Source organism: Copadichromis virginalis, linkage group LG14, assembly GCF_057382275.1.
Source record: "Copadichromis virginalis isolate Kocher_CV1m ecotype Utaka linkage group LG14, C_Virginalis_male_GT1.1, whole genome shotgun sequence".
Classification (NCBI taxonomy): domain Eukaryota; kingdom Metazoa; phylum Chordata; class Actinopteri; order Cichliformes; family Cichlidae; genus Copadichromis; species Copadichromis virginalis.
This window is the reverse complement of record NC_140631.1, coordinates 37450623-37471357: the sequence shown is the minus strand read 5'-3', so window position 1 is coordinate 37471357 and position 20735 is coordinate 37450623. Positions and strand designations below refer to the sequence as shown.

The window sequence follows — 20735 nt, the reverse complement described above, 5'->3', positions numbered from 1 at the left end:
TATTATGGTCTACAGCCATATAAACATTTATATCTATACTAGGTAACAAAAGGAAACAGCTGGAGAGACATTTTGCAACTAATCAGGTTAACCGGCAACAAGTCCGTAACATCACAGAGTACAAAAAGAGCATCTTAGCGAGACGGGGTTTCTCAGAAGTAAAGATGGGCACAGGTTCTGCAAAAAAGGGGATCTAGATCTGCAAAAGATGACAATGTTTATTAATATTAAATTGTGAAAACTGAATGCAATGCTGTAGATGAGCCATCATCAAAAGATTCAGAGAAAAAGACATAATTAAATGATGTCTTATTTATAGTATTTGAAAAAGTTTTTCTGTTATGTTCTGTTGTGTGTGTAAAGAACAAAGTAAAGGCCACATAAATTGAGCATTTTGTTGTAAAGATGATCACGTCAATCCAGCTATGTATATATGTATATATATTTGTTTTGACAAGCAGAATAAATACATTAAGGAATCATTTACACACTTGCAAAAAACCATAAAGACATTACAAATCCAACATTTCCTCTTCAACCTGCCTATTAATTGCATCTATCATTACAATACATATGTATGTGGTCCATATTTAGAAACTGCGAGCGAAAAATACTTTGGCGTCTTTTCATTTTCCCTGCTTTGCGAAAATTAATAAGTTGGGGTTTTTTTTGCTTTCAAATGACCATCACAGGCTGCTTAAAAAGATGGACACTGCTGCAGACATCAACTGTTGTCTAAGAAAGTTGACTTTTGAAAACATGTCCAGGATCCATTTGGAAAAGTGATGACCAACTTTTATACAGCTCTCTGTATCACAACAGCTATTTTTTTTCTTTTTGCTGCATCATCATCAACATCTTATTTCATGCCAGGATTATAATACTGCAATGCAGTGATTTTGTGTATAATGCTAAATATCTTAGATATATTCTGTGGACAAATACAACAAGATTGATTAAATCCTGCAAGAAAACTTTGCCTGGGGACAGAGAAACAGGTGTTACTTTTCAGAAAGACGTGATGGATGACCAGCCTTTAACATTAACCATGGTAAATGACAGCTTCACCCAATTACTGCACCTTTGCCACTTCTTCAGTTTGTCTATAGGGATCTATATGTCACCCTGTCAGCACACTAGGGCCCTTTAGGTGCTAATACAGTGTCAGCAAATGCTGATAAATGTTCAACACACTTGTATTCTTCAAGAATGTAGATAGTTCACAGATTCCTTTGTAGCTCACCGTATGGTACTAACCCCCGTAGAACTGTGTGAAAAATACTTGTTAACATTGCACAAACCGTTACTGCAAATCAATGAGATTCTTATAGAGTCCATTTTAATCTTTCCTCTCTTATCTCTGGAGTCAGTAGTCTTGAGAACATTTGTACTCTCTCTTACTTGCAAATTTGCAAAAACTTTGATCCCGCAGTAGCAGATTTCTTGGTTAAATGGCTCTAAATAAATGAAAATATTGCGCTATACCCAGTGGAAATTTAATTAAGTCCAGTACTCACTCCCCTTTTAACCCATATATTTGCTTCTTGCAAGTGTAAAAGGAAAGATCATGCTCTTTAAATGCTAAATGTTTTACTCATTTACACCAGTTTGTCTCTAAATATGTCTGCTGCTTGGTGCTGAGCAGATAGAATACAGTGGGCTTCCACAGGATATAGCTAATTACTGCAGGCAAGTTTTCACCTCATGATAGTAAAACATCATTTGCATCAGGGCTAGAAATTATTGGTCAACTGCTATTTCCAATGTGGATTGTTACATGTGCTTCAGTGCACCAGCTTTTCTTTCTCAGTCATCCTGAGTAACCTGCTATCCAATTTATCTCCAGTGCTGACTGGCAGCAGAAGGCTCACCTGCACTCATATGATGCCTGAGAGTGGTTGTCAGGCTGATTCCTTCTCACGCTCCCTCACCTCCATCAGCACTTGCACTATTCCTCACATTTATTATAGGCTGAGTTGGGAATACCGGCATTCCAGATTTCAGGTTTGTTTTTTGTAGTCTAGTTTACTAACAGTCTAGTTTGGGGAGAAGCCTGAATATGACAGTCTATTGTGTCTGATTCATGATCTTCTTTCTCTTTTGTTTGGTGTTGTTGGTGCTACCATTTCCCTTATTCGGGTCTGTTCATTGGAAGTAATTATATTCCAGTATTAAAAGCTTGTGAAACTATGTTTTGAGCATCTTTGAGCAATAGATTTAGAAATTGTAACATATTACCGTCCAACCCTCTTCAAGGCCTCGGTAGCTCCCAGCATGCACGTCCATGCCTTGGTGCTTCCCAGCCAAGTAGCTACCCCAGTATGTAACAGTAACACAAATTAACTGTTAAACTTAGAGTCTGTGAGAATTTTGCTTCTGTTCTTTGTTTTAACGTAGTTGCAATTAATGTCCTTGGGTGTGGATAAGAAATTATGAGGTCTGTTCTTTGTGAAACTCTTCAGTAAGTTTCTTGTTGCAAGCCTAGAAAATATTTTAATAACTATCTGATCAACTGGAAAAGAAACAAGACAAAGTCAACTTTTCCACAGTCTGTGAGCAGTTGGTTAAATGATAATTGCCTCAATATTAATTCTGAATATAATTTTTGCCAGAATTGAGCAGCTGCTAATCCGTTTTAGTCTCCTAAAGCCTTTGTTAAAAAACAGAGAGCAAGCTTCTCTCTAAATATACTGCCAATTTTATTTGTGAACCTATGCTTCAGGTGTTCACAGTCATCTGTGTAAAATAGCACTCTTTTAACTTAAAACTGGAAGAATGCAAGCCCTTGTAGCTATCTAGTAGCACTATTTGCTCTGTGCATTTCCTCAACAATCATAGCCCCAAATACAGAGGAGGTTTCTCACACCTGACAGCAGCAGTGGTCCCCTAGAGCTCAGTTTTGATAGTAGATGCTGTGAACAAGGAAGCCACGCTGCTTTGTCAGAATACTGTCACATTTCTTTCTTAGATGGAAAAAAGATGGTGCTTGATGATATTTTTACGCGTCATTTAGATCACTGCAAAATGTATGGGTTGCATGTTTTACTCTGAGTGACTTAAAGCGATGATCTATTCTATTATAGGTGACGTTAAGCTATGATCTATTCCAGTAATAAAGACAGGAGTACAAAAACAACCATACACTGTAAATCAGGGCGAGCAACAGCCATCCAGTGTTTCAATCATCGTGTGAATGGGCCTCAAGTCATTCTTAAAGTTCACCAAAAATCTAAACTGGGAGTGAAAACATGTACAGCCTACAATTTAACACTCAAGATTGGATAAGACTAGTTTGCCACTCAGCCGGCCCAAATGTCCACCTTCACTTAATGCATCTGTGACTCGTACAGTTCTGATAGCATACACAGCACGTAGCCAACGGTGAAACAATCTGTCCCTATGGTGTTTTCATGCAGCCTTGAAAATTTATCTGGCCCTAGTCTCTGGATCCCACTGATTGGCTTTCAGCCTTGACACCCAGTCATGCTTGGGCCAATCTGGGCTAACAGAAATGGGACATCTCACAGCATCGTGTTGTGCACGGGAACCATGACACAACATGGTGCTGCTGCAGATGAATGATGCAATAATACTTCACTGATTGAGTAGCACATGTGAATAAGGGAAAAACATAAAAGTACGGGAGGCAAAAAAAGCCCAAACCATGAACAAGTAGAAAATAAGAAAGACAAACACTCTAAGCTGGCAAAATGAATTCAATATTTTAAAGCTTAACCTTATTATCCAAATATTTTAATATATGTGAATAAGAGAAGCTATTTGTTACCAGTGTTTGCTCCGGCTCCAAAAGAGGATTGCACACCAAGAAAATTAGTCTATAGGTGCACTACTCTCTATACTGTAAAACAATAAAATAACAGTATTTGCCATTATTTTGTGCTTATAACAAGTGTAGTCATATTGTAACAGATATGTTGATGGAACAGCATAAATTCTAAATTTCGAATATTTTTTTTTCTACATTTCTGTTTCTAAAACAGTTAGCAGACATTAAAACTTAACAAAAAAAATGTGATGATTTATAAAAAATAAAAAAAAAAAAAAAAAATAATAACAATAATAATGATAAAAATTAAAATTAAAAAGGCCTGCAGATGAATCAAAACTCCCCTGCACCCCTAAGAGCTCAAAATTGTTGTTTTCACTATGTAATCTGCCTGAGGACTTTTAACTAGGGTGCATTTTGCACACAGGAGGTTTAATAAAGCCAGTCCAGTCCAGAATCTGAACATGTTAATTTATGCCAATCAATGTTTCTGAAAATATAGAATATACCTTAGTAGTAGTTATACTGGCATCTTATGTGTGCTTTTTTCCTTTGGCTAGTGAGCTGAAAACATAAAAACGGAGCCAAAATTGCTGCGTGCCAGCTCAGGTTAATGATGCGTTTTACACTAACTCCTAACTGGCAACAGTCCCACAACGTAAAATCGACCACTCTGGCAGAAATGGAAGACTCTTATGACAAAGTTTAGATGCCAATACTATAAACAATTGTAAAAAATCAATTTAGGACAACAATGCAAAATGAATTTTGCAGGCACTTGCTAGAATAAAAATGGAACTACAGCCAAAGACTGATATAGATTAAGGCCACAGCCAATCACAGCCTGTCCATCACTGAAGGAAAAAAACAAAACATGTATTCATGAAATGTTTAGCAGTGATCAAGTCATCCTGATTCCATCTGGGATACAAGCCACATGGACACCAGTACAGACAAATCCTTCCAGTTTCAGTTTTTATCAGTCAATAAATGCAAACTTATATTTACTCTTACTGAGCACTCAAAGCTCATTTCACACTACAAGCCAAACTTACCAATTCACACAGTGTTTTATTAGTTTCAAGAAATATTTGGTGTCTTTAAACACCTTTTACCTCCCATGCACACATTCATAGGTCAGTCGATGCATCTAAGGGGTAATGTGTGGTTTAGTATCTTGCACAGGGGCACCTACATCAACTTAATGGCAAAAAAAAGAGAAAGACAGGTTGGGCGAGGTAACCTACTTATCCAAGCACGAGGTGATTTGTGCGTGAATTATTCAGCTACTGACACTACACCATAATTGTAAACTAAAAACGAACAGGAGACTGATGTTTATTTCAGTGTAATGGGGTAGAGAGCATTAAATGCCACAAGGAAACTTGTGAAATCAGCGTGGGATATAAAACCTGTAAAAAAAAAAAAAAAAAGAATTGAAAAAAAAAATCCTCCCTTTCATCATTGTAATGGTATTTGTAAATCTGGTCCTCTTACAGTATTACAGATGTCAAATTTAAAGAAAATGTAATGTTTTACTAAAAATCACCATAAAGAGCCAGAATTAAGCCTGAAGAGTGTAACAAGCCCCACAGATACAGCATTTTCTAGTCACAGTTTGATTACTCACAGAGTATTCAGCTTGGCTAAATACCTGCTGTCTCTTGACAATATTAATGCTCAAACTAATTACATCTTACACTGCTCGCTCTGTGTGAACAAATTATGCAAAAGCAACATAAATTTGTTACTACAGGAATCCAAGTCATCTCTGGCATCCATGTGTGATGGCACAAATCATCCCAGAGCAGTTACAATTAAATCTTACATGACAGGTTAGGAATAAAGATGACTGCCTTGGGTATCATAAAGAAATAGTCTATGGGTATATCTTTGGGGAAAAGGATAACAGCAGCTTGATCATAAAAATTACATGAAAACACCTCATGAATTAAAAAAGAAAAAAGAAAAGAAGTCTAACTCTTCTTACTGTGGAGGGCATAACTGAAGAGTACTGATCAACCCAGACTCCTCAAGTCATAAACTAATGTCTCTTTAACTTCCCAGCTGTGCTGTATAAACACATTTGTGCTGTCCTTACAACGTAGTCTGTCCTAACCTCCAAGAGCGTCTACACTGTAATATTACTGTCACACAGGAAGAGATGAGCCTGGGAGAGCATGGACAGCACAAAGCATTTTGCATTCAGTGCATTAAGTCTCCTATGAACCGCAGTCAAATGAAGCATAATATTCAGTAACCCAAAGGAGCACATACAGCGAAAATAATAATTTCACATCTATCAAAACACAACAGAATAAAACACTTGTGTGCATCTTCAGGACAGGAGCTGCCTCCACACTAAAAGTTTTCTGGATGTAAAGTCGACCGAGACAGAAGTTTGTGTTTTGACTGTGGCAACATTAGTAAATAATTCTGTGAATGTCTTTTTATGATGTAACATTTCTGGTGAAAGAAGCTTAAAGTAGAGTGTGATCACTTCAAAATGTCAAATACTATAAAGTAACAGTAAATGCATGGCACAGTAGTGCCGTGGTTAGCACCACGTATTAGAGCAAGAATGTTCAAGTTACCAATTAGTCGCCTGCCGCTATACCCAGGATGGAGGACCGATTTGCACATCAGGACTGCTACAGATCTTTACGACACTTTAAACACACAGCTCTGCTGTTAAAGCGATGAATGTATATTGTCTGCAAGTGACAGTCTATGGCTGTCTGTGTTTCTGTGTTAGCCCTGTGATGGACTGCTGATTTGTCCATCATTTACCTCAATTCTGTCCCAGTCCCCCTGTGACCCCTCACTTCAATTAATAAAATGGATGTATAGAAATGATACAGTCACAACAACTATCATTATCAATTTAAAATAACAATAATAATGATACTTTCAGTTGCTCCCTTTTTGACAAAGAGCTGCCACATCAAGTTGCCAAATCATGTTGGATTTGATTTGGCAATTTATTTGAAGTTTTTTTTTTTTTTTTAGCATTTCAGCTGAAATTTCCCTTATTTTAAGTTTTTACACTGGATGCCCTTCCTGATGTAACCCCAAAGGACTTTGGTGTAGTGTGAATGGGCACAAGCGGTGAAACTGAAATTATAGTTAAAAGTTCAAAATCTATGCACTCATTCACATTTTCTAAAGTGGGCCTACACTATGGAAAATTCCTGTACTGATACTAATCTATCTTGTGTTGTTGTTGTGTATTATGAATTTCATCTTTATCTGCCAACAAGCAGACTGAAGTCCAAAAAGGCTCATTTCTGCAGTGCATCAGTGCTTCCTGAACTGAGTACAGAGGTTTTGAGGTAAAGCATACTAACAAAAATGTCACGATGTACATAAAAAAAATAAGAGATTTATATCATTTGGCATTATTCATGATTAAAATCAATAAAAATGAAAATCTGCAATTGAATGAAGTAATTTCTCTTTTCTTGAATTTCCAATTTCTTCCATTTTTTTGAATGAAACTAATGAGCAGCTTACACTAATCTGCTACATTCAAAGTGGTACATTACAGGGTATCGTCTGTCCACTTTATATAAGCTGTCATAGATCTTTATAGGACAGCCTATAACAGCAGAGTGATAATGTCTCTTCTTTTTCAATTTTTTCTTGAGTCACTCATCTCTCGCAAGTCTGTGGAGTGGGCGTCCTAACTATTACGCAAGCCTCCACTCCTCGTCTGTCGGGGTCTGGTGTCTATCAAACCATCTGCCATTTCTCCTTTAATGATACCACTCTTATCTCTTTACTGAACGCACTTACACTGGATGAAGGTGGTGGGAGCTTAATGCCACAGTGATGCCTGCTTGCAGACCTTGAAATGGAAATGCTGAAAATAGAGCTGCTGGATGATGACATTGGAGTGACAGTTTAAAATGACTCAAGAATAACAAAACTGCAGGTTTATGAGGGGAATTGCTAAGTACTGTATACACAACTCATATTTACAAGTACGAATACTAAGCTCTGCTTAGTTCTAAGGGTTTCTGCTGTCAATGTGTGAAATAACACGAGCATATGTATTGCAAAAAGTGGTGCTAACATGTTGGCGGAGGAAGCCTGACCTTTGCTTTCTTAACGCTGTTCATAATATTTCCCAGATCCTCCACGTCGAGCACCGTTTTTTTCTCATCTGGCAGACCGGACTCATCTTCATCACTGCTGGATTCCACTAGATCATCCTGGGGAAAAAATGAAAGAAGAAATAAAGAAGCACAAAAAGTGGTTAAAAAAACAAGGTCAAAATGGAAAGTCGGGGACACGGTGATAAAGATGAATGGCATGTAGTAAAGAAAGGCTCACATATGGTCCAATCCATAACAAATAAAAAAAAAAAAGAAGTTGTGATTGAGTGAGTGTGCTGATGTGGAACACATTTATTGAACATCGTTATGTCCTCCTGGGCTGCCTGATTAAATAAGAAAACTATGTACCGTATGCGTTTATGGCATTTCAGCAGATTTATCACGACACATGGCCGACATGTGCAGCAGGAGAATAAAATGCATGAGTGGTACAGCGGGTACATAAATCACCACGATGGTCCCCTCGCCACAGTTCTCAGCTCCTCTCGGTTCCGGCTGAATGTCACCTCTGCTGAGTGTTGCAGACAGAGGGGAGGAAGTCTCAGCTAGAGTTGGCTCTGAGGTCCCCGCTACCATGACAACTGATCATCTGTGTGTGCTGTGATGCATATGAAGGCTGTGTGCGCATGTGTGTACATAAAATGTCTTTTTGTACTTGTGAAATGTGTAATTTTAGAGAGCGGTGGGGGGGGGAAAAAAGTGCTATTTTCATATTTTCACATGATAGACCGGTGTTAAGTGAAATACAACAATTTTCATGCAGAACATTAAATAACGCCACGCTGCACCTGAAAGTGCACATCGCTGCTACTAAATAAGGACCTAATAAGCCAAGTATAACACTCCTGAGAAATTCAGGCGTCTGATCTGATTTTAATCACATTGTTGAAGGAGTGCAACATGAAGCTATTAGCCTGGCCAGTCTGTTTCAGACTCCTGCTTGGAGTTCTAAAGTGCCCGTGTAATGTCATATTACATTATCCTAACCCAAAGGACAATTCTCCAACTAGATGTAAGCTGGATGCTTTCTCTATCTTTCTTTCTCCAGTTCTCTTTACCTGCTTCATTTAGAGTCGGTGGGACAAGCCTGGAGTCAAATAGTGAGGAAATAATATTACAACGTGTGGTATCGTATGCACAAAGCTGTTCTGATGATAGTTAACATTTTTATGTGGGTGTTTTTACTTTTATTTGTAGGCTGTCTATAAAAGATGACAGAGGCACCCTGATGTCACCCATTAATTTGTGAACTCTTTTTTTTTTAAAGCATTTTGGGCGTCCATCATAGCCTTTTGGAGAGAGAGAGAGAGAGAGAGAGAGAGAGAGAGAGAGAGAGAGAGAGAGAGAGAGAGAGAGAGAGAGAGAGAGAGAGAGAGAGAGAGAGAGAGAGATCAATATCACTGAGACATCGAGGACAGTTGTGCCGCATGTACAGCAGTGGCTTATAAATCACATGCTAGGCCCACCCGAAAGCTTACCCTGGATTTATCCCCATTTCTTACTCTAAATGTAAACAGAATGATTTTCATGAAGTATTCAATAAGACGTGAATCACCTCTTGCTGGCCTTTAGAAACCACTTGGACATTTTTAAAAGCAGAACCCATGGCTATATTTCATATTCTGACTATAGTTTATAATCTCAGTCAGAAGCCAGAGAAATCAACATTTTTTCACTCAGAAGCTTGCTTTCACTATTATATAAAAATAGAGACACGCTACCAAAACTTGGACAACTGGTGTGGACCAATAAATATTTTTTCTGTCTGTCACACAGCAGGTAGATGTTTGCTGTAATATTTAAGAACAGCTGAATGAATGTTCAGAAACTAAATGGCTTATCAGCTAGTCATTTTAAGCACAAGGCCAGCCTTCACCCACAAAAGAACAGATTTGGTGATAATTAACATCGAGTATTCACAGCTTTGCCCATCAGCAGGGGCAAAAGGGGCGTTTGAACTACTGTTATAGATAATAATATTAAGATATACTATCTTAAAACAATCGCTCGGAGAGAATGAAAGAAGCAAGAGGATGTCTCCTTTTCTCTGTCTGGGTGCTGGTTCCCTTCAAAAGTACAGGAAGAAACGTCCAATGGCAATTAAACACGGCTCCTAGAAAAGCTGCTAAACGTTGATACAAAGTTTCCAAGTTGGCAATAATGAAGCGAACTGATGCGTGATAATGACAGCTGGAAGTGAGAGGCGTGTCAGGCTGCCAAGCTGAGACGGTATAGGCTCAAACATATTTAAAAGCAAATATCTGGATCCCAAAAATGTGAATAATTGAATATTTTGATGAAGACTTTAATAAAAACAACTTTCCTGCCCTTACCTCAGAGCTGTTATTCTGTGGAGAGGCCTTCTTCTCTTCTTCCTGTCGCTCCTTCCTCTTGTTCTTACAGGAGCCCTCAGTCTTGCACTTCCCACTGCAGCTCTTTTTCTCGCCCTTTGCCAGAGTCTTTAAGCGGTTCAGGAACTTGACCTTCCAGGTCAGGAAGTCTGCCTGGATGCTGCCATTAAGACTCTTCACCACATTACAGTCGCCTTCTCCCCTGGTCATGATTCGTCTGCCACTCAGCATCCACAGCCACTTGTCCACATTTTTACACACCTGTATGAAAAAAGCAGGTTGAATTCTTAGTAATTACTGAAAGCACTGAAGTGATTCAGGCTTAATAAACTGCTGAGCTACAGCCTTGAAGCTTTAGACATCCTCTGAATAGCTGACTATTATCAACCAGTGTCATTCTTCTCATTTTGTGAAAACCTTTCATACCGTGTTGTAATGGCCAACATAGACAGAGTTTCCAAGGCCAAACACTGCATATCTGAGTCCTTTCAAGTAGGTCTTCCCATATCTGAAGTCAGTGGATGCCTCTTCGAGCCACTTGCAGAACCACTCAGCATTTTCTGTGGGCTGTCCATCAGTGTAAGTTGCCACAAGAAACACGCACACCGACTTACTGATGCACTAATGGGAGAGGTAAACACAGCATGTAGGAAAGAGTTAAACAGGAGGAAAAAAGCTTAGTGTTTCTTCATTCAAGACTTTTTTTGTCCAAATATGGAAACACTTATCTGTGGGACTAACTAGGGACGAAATGCAGTGAGAGGTTGAGACACTAACACTGGACACTAACTGGATGTACTGCTGACACATAATTACGTACCAGCTAGTCCTAATTAATTAAGCAATTACTAACACCCTACTCTCGCCTGTGGCTACAAACTAAGCAGCAGCAGATGCAATAAAGAAGCCAGTTGAAGTGGTATCGGCATTCCTAGGTGTTTTCAGCATGTCCAAATGGAAGCAAACCCCAGGGCAGAACACCGTGAAGATGTTATTTTTCCCGACTGGCTTGGGAATCTATGTATCTGCATCTGGTGGAAGGGAAGTGCCAGAGAGAGAAGGAAGTCTGAGCAAGTCTGGTTAGACTGCTGCTGGAGAAGCAGTGGAAAATGGATGGTGGATGTTTTTTTGTTACTGAACCAACAGTAGCTCAAATCCACAAATAATGCAGTCATCTATTTTCTTCTGTTTACGTAACTCAGGGTCACAGTTGGGGAGGAATCTATAAACAAGAGGCAGAGTACACCCTGGACAGGTAGATGGAAGCTGGAGTATCCAAAAAGGTTCATGGTACTCCGGCTTCCTCCCATCTCTCCATATGTTTGAAATGTTTGAAATAAAATGAACTGAACTGAAACAGGGTCAAATGTGCCAAACAAAAAGGTTCCTTCCTCTGATGCCTGACCAGTAAATCAGTCGCACTGAAGGAGAGATGTCTGCAGACACATTTCACGTAGAGCTTTTCTGTCACTGAAAACTGTATCACTGTCCCTTTGAATAAATAGTTATTTTCCTTTTTCTGCTGTCAACCAGCCAACCAATCTCCTATTCATCTCGAAATGCAGCACAGAGGGACTGTGCTCACAAAAATAAAAAGACTGATGAAAACAATCCATCTTGCTGCAGATGAGCAGGAACATGTTTGCTCTCTGCACCGGCCGTTTGAAGGCTCAAGCAGAAATGAAGCTTAAGCTGAGCTGGCAGTAATAGAACTTGAGGCTTATCACGCCAGTGTTTGCTGTCAAGCTTTGAAAATAAGAGTAACGATTTTTATTTTCCTTTGATTAATTCTGTTCTAATCAGGTGTTCCCTGGAAGTACACACAGGCAGGTCTTATGAGCTCACAGTTACATTTTAGAGATTTAATTAGCACCCAACAGCTGCTTCTGAGCATCCTGTAAACAGCATTTAATTGCTTACAGAGTACCCATCTGACAGCTGCATTAATCTTTCATTTATTCTCTATGATGCCACAGGTAGGGGTGATAAAGAAAAGTTTGCCAGGTCTCCTTAGAGGATCTGTGGAACCAGCTCCCAGTTTGGATTTGGGGTGTAGACACCATCTTACTTTGCAGATTAGTCTTAAACTTTCCTTTTAGATAAACTATTAGACAAGTATTACTAAATAGTAGAATTAAATATTTGGGTTGGCCCATATGCCCTTGAACCACCCTCAGTTATGCTGCTAGTGGCTCTGGACCTCTTGTGTTTTGTTGTGCAACTAGCCTCTGGTCACTTTCCCTCCATATGCACTTACATATCAACACCTTCTCCCTCCAGCGGTGTCTATGGTTTCCAAGATGCACGGTCCCTGTCCGGCTTCACTGGTCCATCAACCAGCCAACTATGTCACTTGTGTGTTGTTTGTCATCTCTGTGCTAACCTTCTCTGTCTATACTTCCCCCATACTCCCCAACAGGACTTGGCAGACACCTAGCATTCCCCTGAGAAGTGTTTGCTCACAGGGTGAAACAGTACAGGGTCTCTACCTTACAGTATAAAGCAGTCTAATATGAAACTGAAAAGCATATTCTGCTTTGGTTGGCTTACCTCATCAGCAAGCTGATCATCTGGATCGTAGTCCTTCATGTCAATCACCTCGGCTGGTAAACCCAAAGACTTCACCTCCTCTGACAGCTCGTTCGCAAAGCCCTAAACATATGGAGAGTCTCAGATGGTGCTTTTAAGATGTCAGTAAAGACTAAATTACCACATGCTGAGTACTTTTCAAAATACTATCGATTTAAATTTGAGTTGCGTTTAATGTGCTTGATTACATGTGTGTAAAATTTAGTGCTCAGAGTTTTTGACTCAGGAACTGGTTGATGAAATTTAGCTTAGCATTGCTGTATGCAACAGAAAGCTTTACTACCACTGTGCTTTGTGAGATGAGGAGTGCTACTGATGCATTAAAATGCAGTAGCTTTACCACGCTAGAGCAAAAATATGCACAAGGGTAATGAATTGTTATTGCAGACTGTGAAAGTTACACATGAGCCTTGATACAGAAACTGTTAATCAGTGTAGTGATTCAGGTTGTCAATGATCTGTAGAGTAATTATAATTACTAGTATTACTATTTTGTTTTATTTTTAAAAGGGTAAAGGGGTTTGCGTGTCAGTGGCCCCCTGTGACAGGAGAGACAGGCTGGAAAACCAACAGGAGGTTTCTGATCAGTCGCTTTCTCTGTGTCTCATATTTTCTCTGCTCTCATCTGGTCACTTTAGATTTGCAGGAAATAACTTTTGTACCTTTGCAGTCCCGGTTTGTGAGCCATAGAAGATTTTGACTCCTGACACATGAACCTCCTTGGTCTCTCTGTCGTTCTTCTTGTCAACTTTGTCGTTCTTCTCTTTGCTGGCATCTTTAGAAACGCTTTTCTGAAAGCAGATCAGTGCAGCGATAAATGGAGCTGTTTCCGGTCAAGACAGCGAGACCTTAAGAAGCACTGCAGAGACCGTTTAGAGACTAAAACACATACACAAATTAGAGTAAGGTATGAGTAAGTGCCTCACCTTCTTCAGTAAGAACCAGAGCCCAAAAACAAGCGCAGCAGCTGAGTACAGGTACAACCTGCTGTGCCATAACCACATGAAATAGCTCTCAGTGGGACTGCGGGCATCCTGAGAAACTGGAGGGAGAAAACACATCAAACTGAGTCCTCAGATCCTGAACTGCTTTGATGAAGAAAACAGCCACATCATATTTGTTTCTGCCAAACCACAGCTGACCACATGCAACAACAAAACAGAATTAAATCCCAACCTGAAGCTACCTGCGAAAAATAAAAGTCGGGGGACTGGCGAGCAACGCATGCTAGCTAGTAATGCTACCCTCCTTTAGCCAAAACACAGCTTGAAGAGAGTTTTCAGTTGCTTTAAATATTTAAAATAAACTCACCTTTTGAATCCGAGGCAGAGACGCTGGAGGCCAAAAGCAATACAAATACGATAAAAGTTGGCATTGCTGCAAGTAACTACTTGCACACAGTCTTCAGCACCTGAAGCTCTGCGCAACCATATTCTTTGCCGATATGAATGCTGGGAAGTTGAGTTCGGATCGTCCAACGGCTTGAGTTTGTTTGCTTATGGACATTCAGACTTTTTAAAAAGCAGCTGAAGTTAAATTAAACGATGAAATTCATCTTCTTGGATTTAATTTTGAATATTTTACTCATTCATACCTATATGCTTTATTTTGAAAGTCTATAGAGGAAGTGGTTCTATTACACTATGTCTATTTTGATTTTCTTGTTGTTTCCAGAAGGATGTTTAATTTGTCCTTTTTATTTTAATTCCTTTTAACATTTTGTAAACTGACGCCAGATGAGGAGACCCGGACATTAAAAATAAAATGAATGCAATGTCAATTGATATTGAACAAATAACTGCACTTATGCATTCTGGTAAGCTAGCTCGGTTACAAATACCTCTAGTCGTTTTTGTAGATCGCCCTCTTGTGGTCATATGGAGGAACGATTAAAATATGCTAACGTTCAAATTAATTACAACACTGAGGCTTGAGAAAAGCTGTGAGCTATTTTCTGGTAGTTGTGTTAACTTCCGTGATAATGTGACAACTATTATTAGGCGAAATCACTAACGTGCAGAGAAAAGTATGATAATGTAGGAAGAAAGAACTGCAGGTGGCTTTAAATTGAAACGGAATATTTTCTGCCCTCCAGTGGTCACAGCGGCGAACTGCACATAGAAATTCGTCAAACTTGCATTAATGTAGGCATGACAGCGGCATTAAGCACGTCCGATTATTCATTTCAAAATAAGACTTACACGTAGTTCAAAACGTTTTTAATACTTAACGCTGTCAATAACAATAAATAAGAATAGATTGTGCTGTCAGACAATTAAATATGATGTTATCTCATAACTCTGCAGCCATTAATCTAACAGTGCCCAATTTATGTGGCGTTTTATTTCGAAAATAATAACAGTTTGAAAAGTTAAATTTCATAAATATGTATTTAATTATGCATATATGTATTTATTTAATTTATTAAACGAATAACAACAAAGAAAACAAAACTGACTCGGAACTGATGTTCGCAGTCACAGTTTCATACCGAACAGCCATTTAGGATACACTCGAAGAATACGGGTGGTGTTGTGATAGCGTACGTTTCTTGTCAGCGGCGCTTGCTTCGCAACTGTTTGTGGTAATCGCAAATATGTCGATATTTACGCCAACGAATCAAATCCGGCTGACCAACGTAGCGGTGGTGAGGATGAAGAAAGGCGGGAAGCGATTTGAAATCGCCTGTTACAAGAACAAAGTTATGAGCTGGAGATCAGGAGCGTGAGTACCAGGAGATGTTAACGCCTCCTGTGCCTGATTGCTGTTTTACTTCGTTGTTGCTAGAGGAAACTTTGACAATTCATTTCTCTTCCACTTTAAATCCTCTCGATGGTCGTTACATGCTAAATCAGCCAAAAATGCTCCAAAACGTCATGTTTTCATTACAGAGAGAAGGACCTGGACGAGGTTTTGCAGACGCACTCTGTTTTCGTCAATGTTTCCAAAGGCCAGGTGGCGAAGAAGGATGACTTAACCAAAGCTTTTGGGACTGACGACCTTACAGAAATCTGTAAACAGGTATAAAACATCCCCATACGTACACATTGTAAGCATAAGCCATGCCATTTACTGCATGTAGGCTTGGTTGTTTTGTTTTTTCTCCTGAAGATCTTGGCCAAAGGAGAGCTCCAGGTGTCAGACAAAGAGAGGCAGACTCAGCTGGAGACCATGTTCCGGGATATAGCTACTATTGTGGCAGAGAAGTGCGTCAACCCTGAAACCAAGAGGCCGTACACAGTCAGTCTGATTGAGCGGGCCATGAAGGACATCCACTACTCTGTCAAGCCCAACAAGAGCACAAAGCAGCAGGTGAGGAGGATACCATGTGTTTCCCTTTCTTGTGTTGTGTTAGTAAATGGGCTGGTTCTTATTTAGCATCTTTCTACTTTACCTGAGCACTCAAAGCCCTTTAAGCAGATATCTGGGGAGCTCAGAGTAGAGGTGCTGCTCGTTCATGTCAAAAGAGCCAGTTTAGATGGTTTGGTCATCTCAGGCCTGCTGGGCACCTCTATTTGGAGGTTTTCTGGGTATGTATGTATGTATGGAGACCCTGTGGGGGGATGCAGAACCTGCTGCAGAGCTTAAATTTCTTATCTGGCCTGAGAGCACCTCAGGATCTCCCAGGAGGAACTGGAGGCTTAACATGGAGCCAACAGCAACTTCAGATGGAAAATAGTGCACGAATGGGTGTATTTTCCTTTAAAGTCATTAAAAATCATGTTAAATATATTTAAAAAAAATTCTAATTCATCCATCCATTTTCTTTAAAACTGGTTTTATATATACGGGTCTTGAGAGAGGTGGCTGGCGTCTACTCCATAGCACTAGGGCATTAGGGCATCCTGGCTAACACAGACAGACAACCTCAGGCTCTCATATTCACCTACTGCCAATTTTGAATCACCAGTTCCTCTGATAGTCCAAAGACTACGAGATGAATCTAGAGCACTTGGAGAAAACCCACACAGACACAGGAAGAACAAGCAGACCCCACTAGAAAGTTCAAGCCAGGAAGCTTCATATTCTTTCAGTAGTTTGAGTTTTGTGTCTAAAACAAATAAATAGACGAGAGTGAATTCAAAGTCTTTTGCCAGTGACAAGTAAACAAAGAGCAACTAAATGTTTGAAGCTCGGTGATCACACATACTCTGCCCCTCTGACTTCAGTTTGTTGGTGTGGAAGTTGTTGCAGTTATAATCTGTGTATTTCAGGCCTTCTCTGCAGTGAATGATGATGCTTTTTTACATCATTGATAAACAGATGTGTGCTGTTGTTTTCAGGCCCTGGAGGTGATTCGGCAGCTGAAGGAGAGCATGGAGATCCAGAGAGCCCACATGAGGCTGCGGTTGGTGCTGCCAGCCAAAGAGGCCAAGAGGCTGAAGGAGAAGCTGAAACCGCTCCTGCAGGTCGTGGAGAGTGAGGATTTTGATGAGGAGCTGGAAATGGTGAGCGGCGTTTAATGGTATTTGTGGTTGTGACTGAATAATCTCTACTTTCATTCAATAATATGAACAATTCCATGAAGCTCTGCAGATCAGCTTTGTGTTTTTTAAACTGAAATTTTGTCTCTTACCATATTATAATGTAAAGCCAATATTATTATCCCTTTATTACTCTTTATTTTTCCCGGGTGTGCGTCTGTCAGGTGTGTCTGGTGGATCCCGGCTGCTTCAGGGAGATCGATGAGCTGATCCGCTGTGAGACTAAAGGCCGAGGCTCTCTGGAGGTTCTCAGTCTCAAGGATGTGGAGGAGGGAGATGAGAAACTATAGTAACCCTGCCCGTCAGAACTCTGCACCTTATCCACACTAACACGCTTCATTAGGGCACACAGACTGCAAACTCATGAAAAAAAATCTATGTTTATGGTCTGATTTATCACAATTTCAGCCACTTTCACCCTGTAAGGATTAATTTGACTGAAAGAAGTTATAATTTGCTGAGTGGAATATATTTTGAAAGCAGGTTTGAGAATTTATGCCTGAACTTTAAAGTCGGTGCTTATTTCTGATGTTTTTTCTTTTATTTATTCACTTTTTTTTAAGTCGATTACTAATTTAGCAGAACGTCTACACAAAGTCGTGTGCCATGTAGTCGCGCTCAGTATCCCATCCTATTATCTGTGGATCATTTCTTTATCCTGGTAAATTCTATTTTATTATAATAAGTTTGGTCTGTAATAAACACTATACAAAATATTATCTCTTGGGGGATTTTTCTCATATACGCTGCTTTGCAGAGGCGGCGCAGTGGTGCAGTGGTTCACACTGTCTGCTCACAGCAACAGGGTTCCTGTTGCCTTTTACCTAATGACAGCTGGGAGGGGCTCCAGGCCCCCAAGACCCAGAATTGGTAAAGCAATTAAGAGGATGGATAGTAAACCAGCACAGGGTAATGACAAATTCACCTCTGTTTTATTCTTTAAGAAAAAAAATAATGTACAGAATTCCATGGAATATCCTGTTTATCTTAAAGGTGTTCAGAAAGGTGACAATACAGCATTTGTAAATATCATTAGTAGAAGAAACTATAAAGTAAAAGTGAGATGCAGCCCAAAGAGTGATGCAACTGTTGTTGTTTTTTTTAATTAGAAGTCAAACAAAAGAAATACAGCTGAGAAATCAGATCCTCGTTCACACATGAATATCAGAGACTGTCAAATTCAGAATGAGGATATTTTCCACAGTTTTCCTTTCTCACATGCAGCACACACAGGAAACGGTTCACTTCTGCTTGTTGGATTATAATCTATGCTTTTGGCACATCGGCTTAATCCGATATAACGCAGACTTTTTTCTGTCCAGCAGCGTCACACGTTTGAGCTCTCGTATGCACTCCTGCTGGGTGATGCTGGGTGATGTTGGGTGAGGTTGTAGCACCTGATGTGGTGCTGGTAAACTTTAATCCGTGCAATGATATCCAGATGCTGGCGTTCTTCTAGAAGACTGTAATTCATGCTTGTTTCTCACTGCTTATTGTGTGAGTAGGATGAGTACGTTTATGGTCTTATTCGCCACTGGGCCACAAATATTCATCTATTCAGAGACTCTGGCTTTATTTCCATCAAACATTTTCAAAAGACTGAAAAACTGATGGTTATATGATTTTTAAATTGCCCCTCACACCTCTTCATCTGCTCAGTGGCATAACTAGTTAAAAGAAAAAAAGTCAAACAACTTTATTAAAACATGTTTCTGAATAATTTGCAGTGCTTTTCTGTGTCCAACAGTTCAGTCCATGTAAAGTTGTATTGCTTTATTTACACAGTAAAATGTATTTGTGCGATAAGTTTTGGGATCGTTATTATCGGTCAGAATTGGTAATTTCATCAAGTAATGCAACAGACACCCAAAAGTATCACTTGAAAGTAATTTAAACTGTATAACAGTACTGCATTATGAACAGTTTGCTATCTTCACTGGAGGTGAAAACACTGCAAAGCAACATGCAAAGTTAAAGTCCTGCCCACATCCCTATCAGTGAAACTAGCCCCATGATAAATGACTTTCCAGTGCTGTGTTCATTACTTTTAAGCCAGTGCATCATTACCTAACCTGCAGCCACAAGTTTTCTTCAGCTCTTTGCTGATTTTCCAGTTTAATCCCTCACGCTCGGTTAAATATTGCATCACAGTCCTCTCATATAGGCTCTGATCTGCGTTCGTACTGGCTGTGTGTGAACGTAGTCCTGTTGATCCTGCTCAGTGGGTGACTGGCCTCCTCCTCTAGATTTGGGTACCTGCTGTCTGAAGTCTGCTCCTCCTGCCTCTGAGCAGTTGGGCATCTGGTGGTAAGAAACACCCCACCGGCAAGCATCAAGCCAAAAGAGATCCATCCAAGGTAGAGAGCAGGTCCCCAGTCCCTTTGTAGACCCACAGCGCCCTCCAGTGGCTGACTGGTGTGGTGGCACGTCCAAGCTATGGGAACCAACAGTATGATCCCTGACAAAACAAAGAGACTACCAGAAAACACTTTGATCTGGCCTCGCTGAGGGAACCACACCATCCCCACTGTTCCGATCACTGAAGCAAAAGCCCCAGCGCCAATGGCTGCCAAAATCAGGGCTCTCCACGTCCGAAAACTTCCAGAAAGAGACATGAGAGACCGGTAAAAGGAGCAATGCAGGCTGCCATCGTGGGCCAAATCCCAGTGATCCCATTCCAACCACACCCCGTCCCAGTAGGCAGGCAGAGTAGCTGTGGTGTTGTCCACGGTGCCGCTTACTTTCCACAAGGCTAGGCAGCGTGTCAGAATGGCACATAGCCACCCGATGGCGCCGAGGCCGAGGGCAGCGAGCTCCAGCTTCTGCTCCAGCTTCTGCTTCATGCCGGGTCCTCCTCTTCACTGCAGACCTGCCTGTGTAACCAGAAGCAGCTGGCTGCAGAGCACAGTGGGGTGGGGTGTTATTTTAACGTGCATGTGCATGTGTGAGGCAGAGATCATTTGCTTGTGCGCCTGTTTGTTTTGCATGCCGTGTTCAGAGAGAGGAAACCAGTTCTTTGGTATTCTTGAAAAGAAGGCACCGCGTGTCTACGGCTGGGTGGAGGAGGGAAATCCCTGTTTGCCCTACCATGGTTTCAAAACAATCGCTTTCTCACAGTTTCTCAGCAGAGGGGGAAAACAAAGCTTCTTCTGTGCGCTCATATTTAGCCACTGGCCTGTGTTTCTGGGAAGTAACTTGATCTAAAGAGCCACAAATTCTTGCTGATTCTGAGATTTCTCCCAACAGGTTACTAAATCTCTGTGGCAGTAAGAAAAGTGACAGCAAAATATTGATTCAAATGACGCACGGTTACTCTGCAGTCTTTATTCTGAATACTAAGAAACAAGTCACAATCACAAAAGCTTTCAGCGTAGAAAACATTCTCTGTTTAAGTTCACAAAAACTT

At 40.3% G+C, this 20735-nt stretch overlaps 3 protein-coding genes across 5 annotated transcripts in view; 1 reads left to right on the top strand and 2 right to left on the bottom strand.

Annotated features, from left to right (window-relative positions):
• Nucleotides 1–15118, bottom strand: part of tyw1 (tRNA-yW synthesizing protein 1 homolog (S. cerevisiae)) — a 56405-nt gene extending 41287 nt beyond the window's left edge. The window contains exons 1-7 of one of the 3 annotated variants that reach the window (XM_085430767.1): nt 14157–15118; nt 13772–13887; nt 13508–13636; nt 12807–12908; nt 10683–10877; nt 10239–10517; nt 7885–8001 (exon numbers count right to left, since the gene is read on the bottom strand). In XM_085430767.1, the coding sequence (XP_085286893.1) occupies nt 7885–8001; nt 10239–10517; nt 10683–10877; nt 12807–12908; nt 13508–13636; nt 13772–13887; nt 14157–14220 (1002 nt within the window). In that variant the 5' untranslated portion in view covers nt 14221–15118. Of the gene's footprint in view, nt 1–7884; nt 8002–10238; nt 10518–10682; nt 10878–12806; nt 12909–13507; nt 13637–13771; nt 13888–14031; nt 14087–14156 lie in introns of those variants that run through there. The other 2 variants (XM_085430769.1, XM_085430768.1) reach the window with 2 other exon arrangements.
• A 156-nt stretch (nt 15119–15274) lies between these two features.
• Nucleotides 15275–18048, top strand: sbds (SBDS ribosome maturation factor). The gene is made up of 5 exons (XM_085430770.1): nt 15275–15569; nt 15737–15866; nt 15957–16157; nt 17129–17293; nt 17494–18048. Exons 1-5 carry the CDS (start codon nt 15442–15444, stop codon nt 17617–17619), a joined length of 750 nt encoding a protein of 249 aa, XP_085286896.1. The 5' UTR covers nt 15275–15441; the 3' UTR covers nt 17620–18048.
• A 194-nt stretch (nt 18049–18242) lies between these two features.
• On the bottom strand, nt 18243–20322 carry LOC146694542 (claudin-4-like). The gene has a single exon (XM_085430771.1). It carries the CDS (start codon nt 20170–20172, stop codon nt 19486–19488), a length of 687 nt encoding a protein of 228 aa, XP_085286897.1. The 5' UTR covers nt 20173–20322; the 3' UTR covers nt 18243–19485.
• Between the last annotated feature and the right edge of the window lie 413 nt (nt 20323–20735).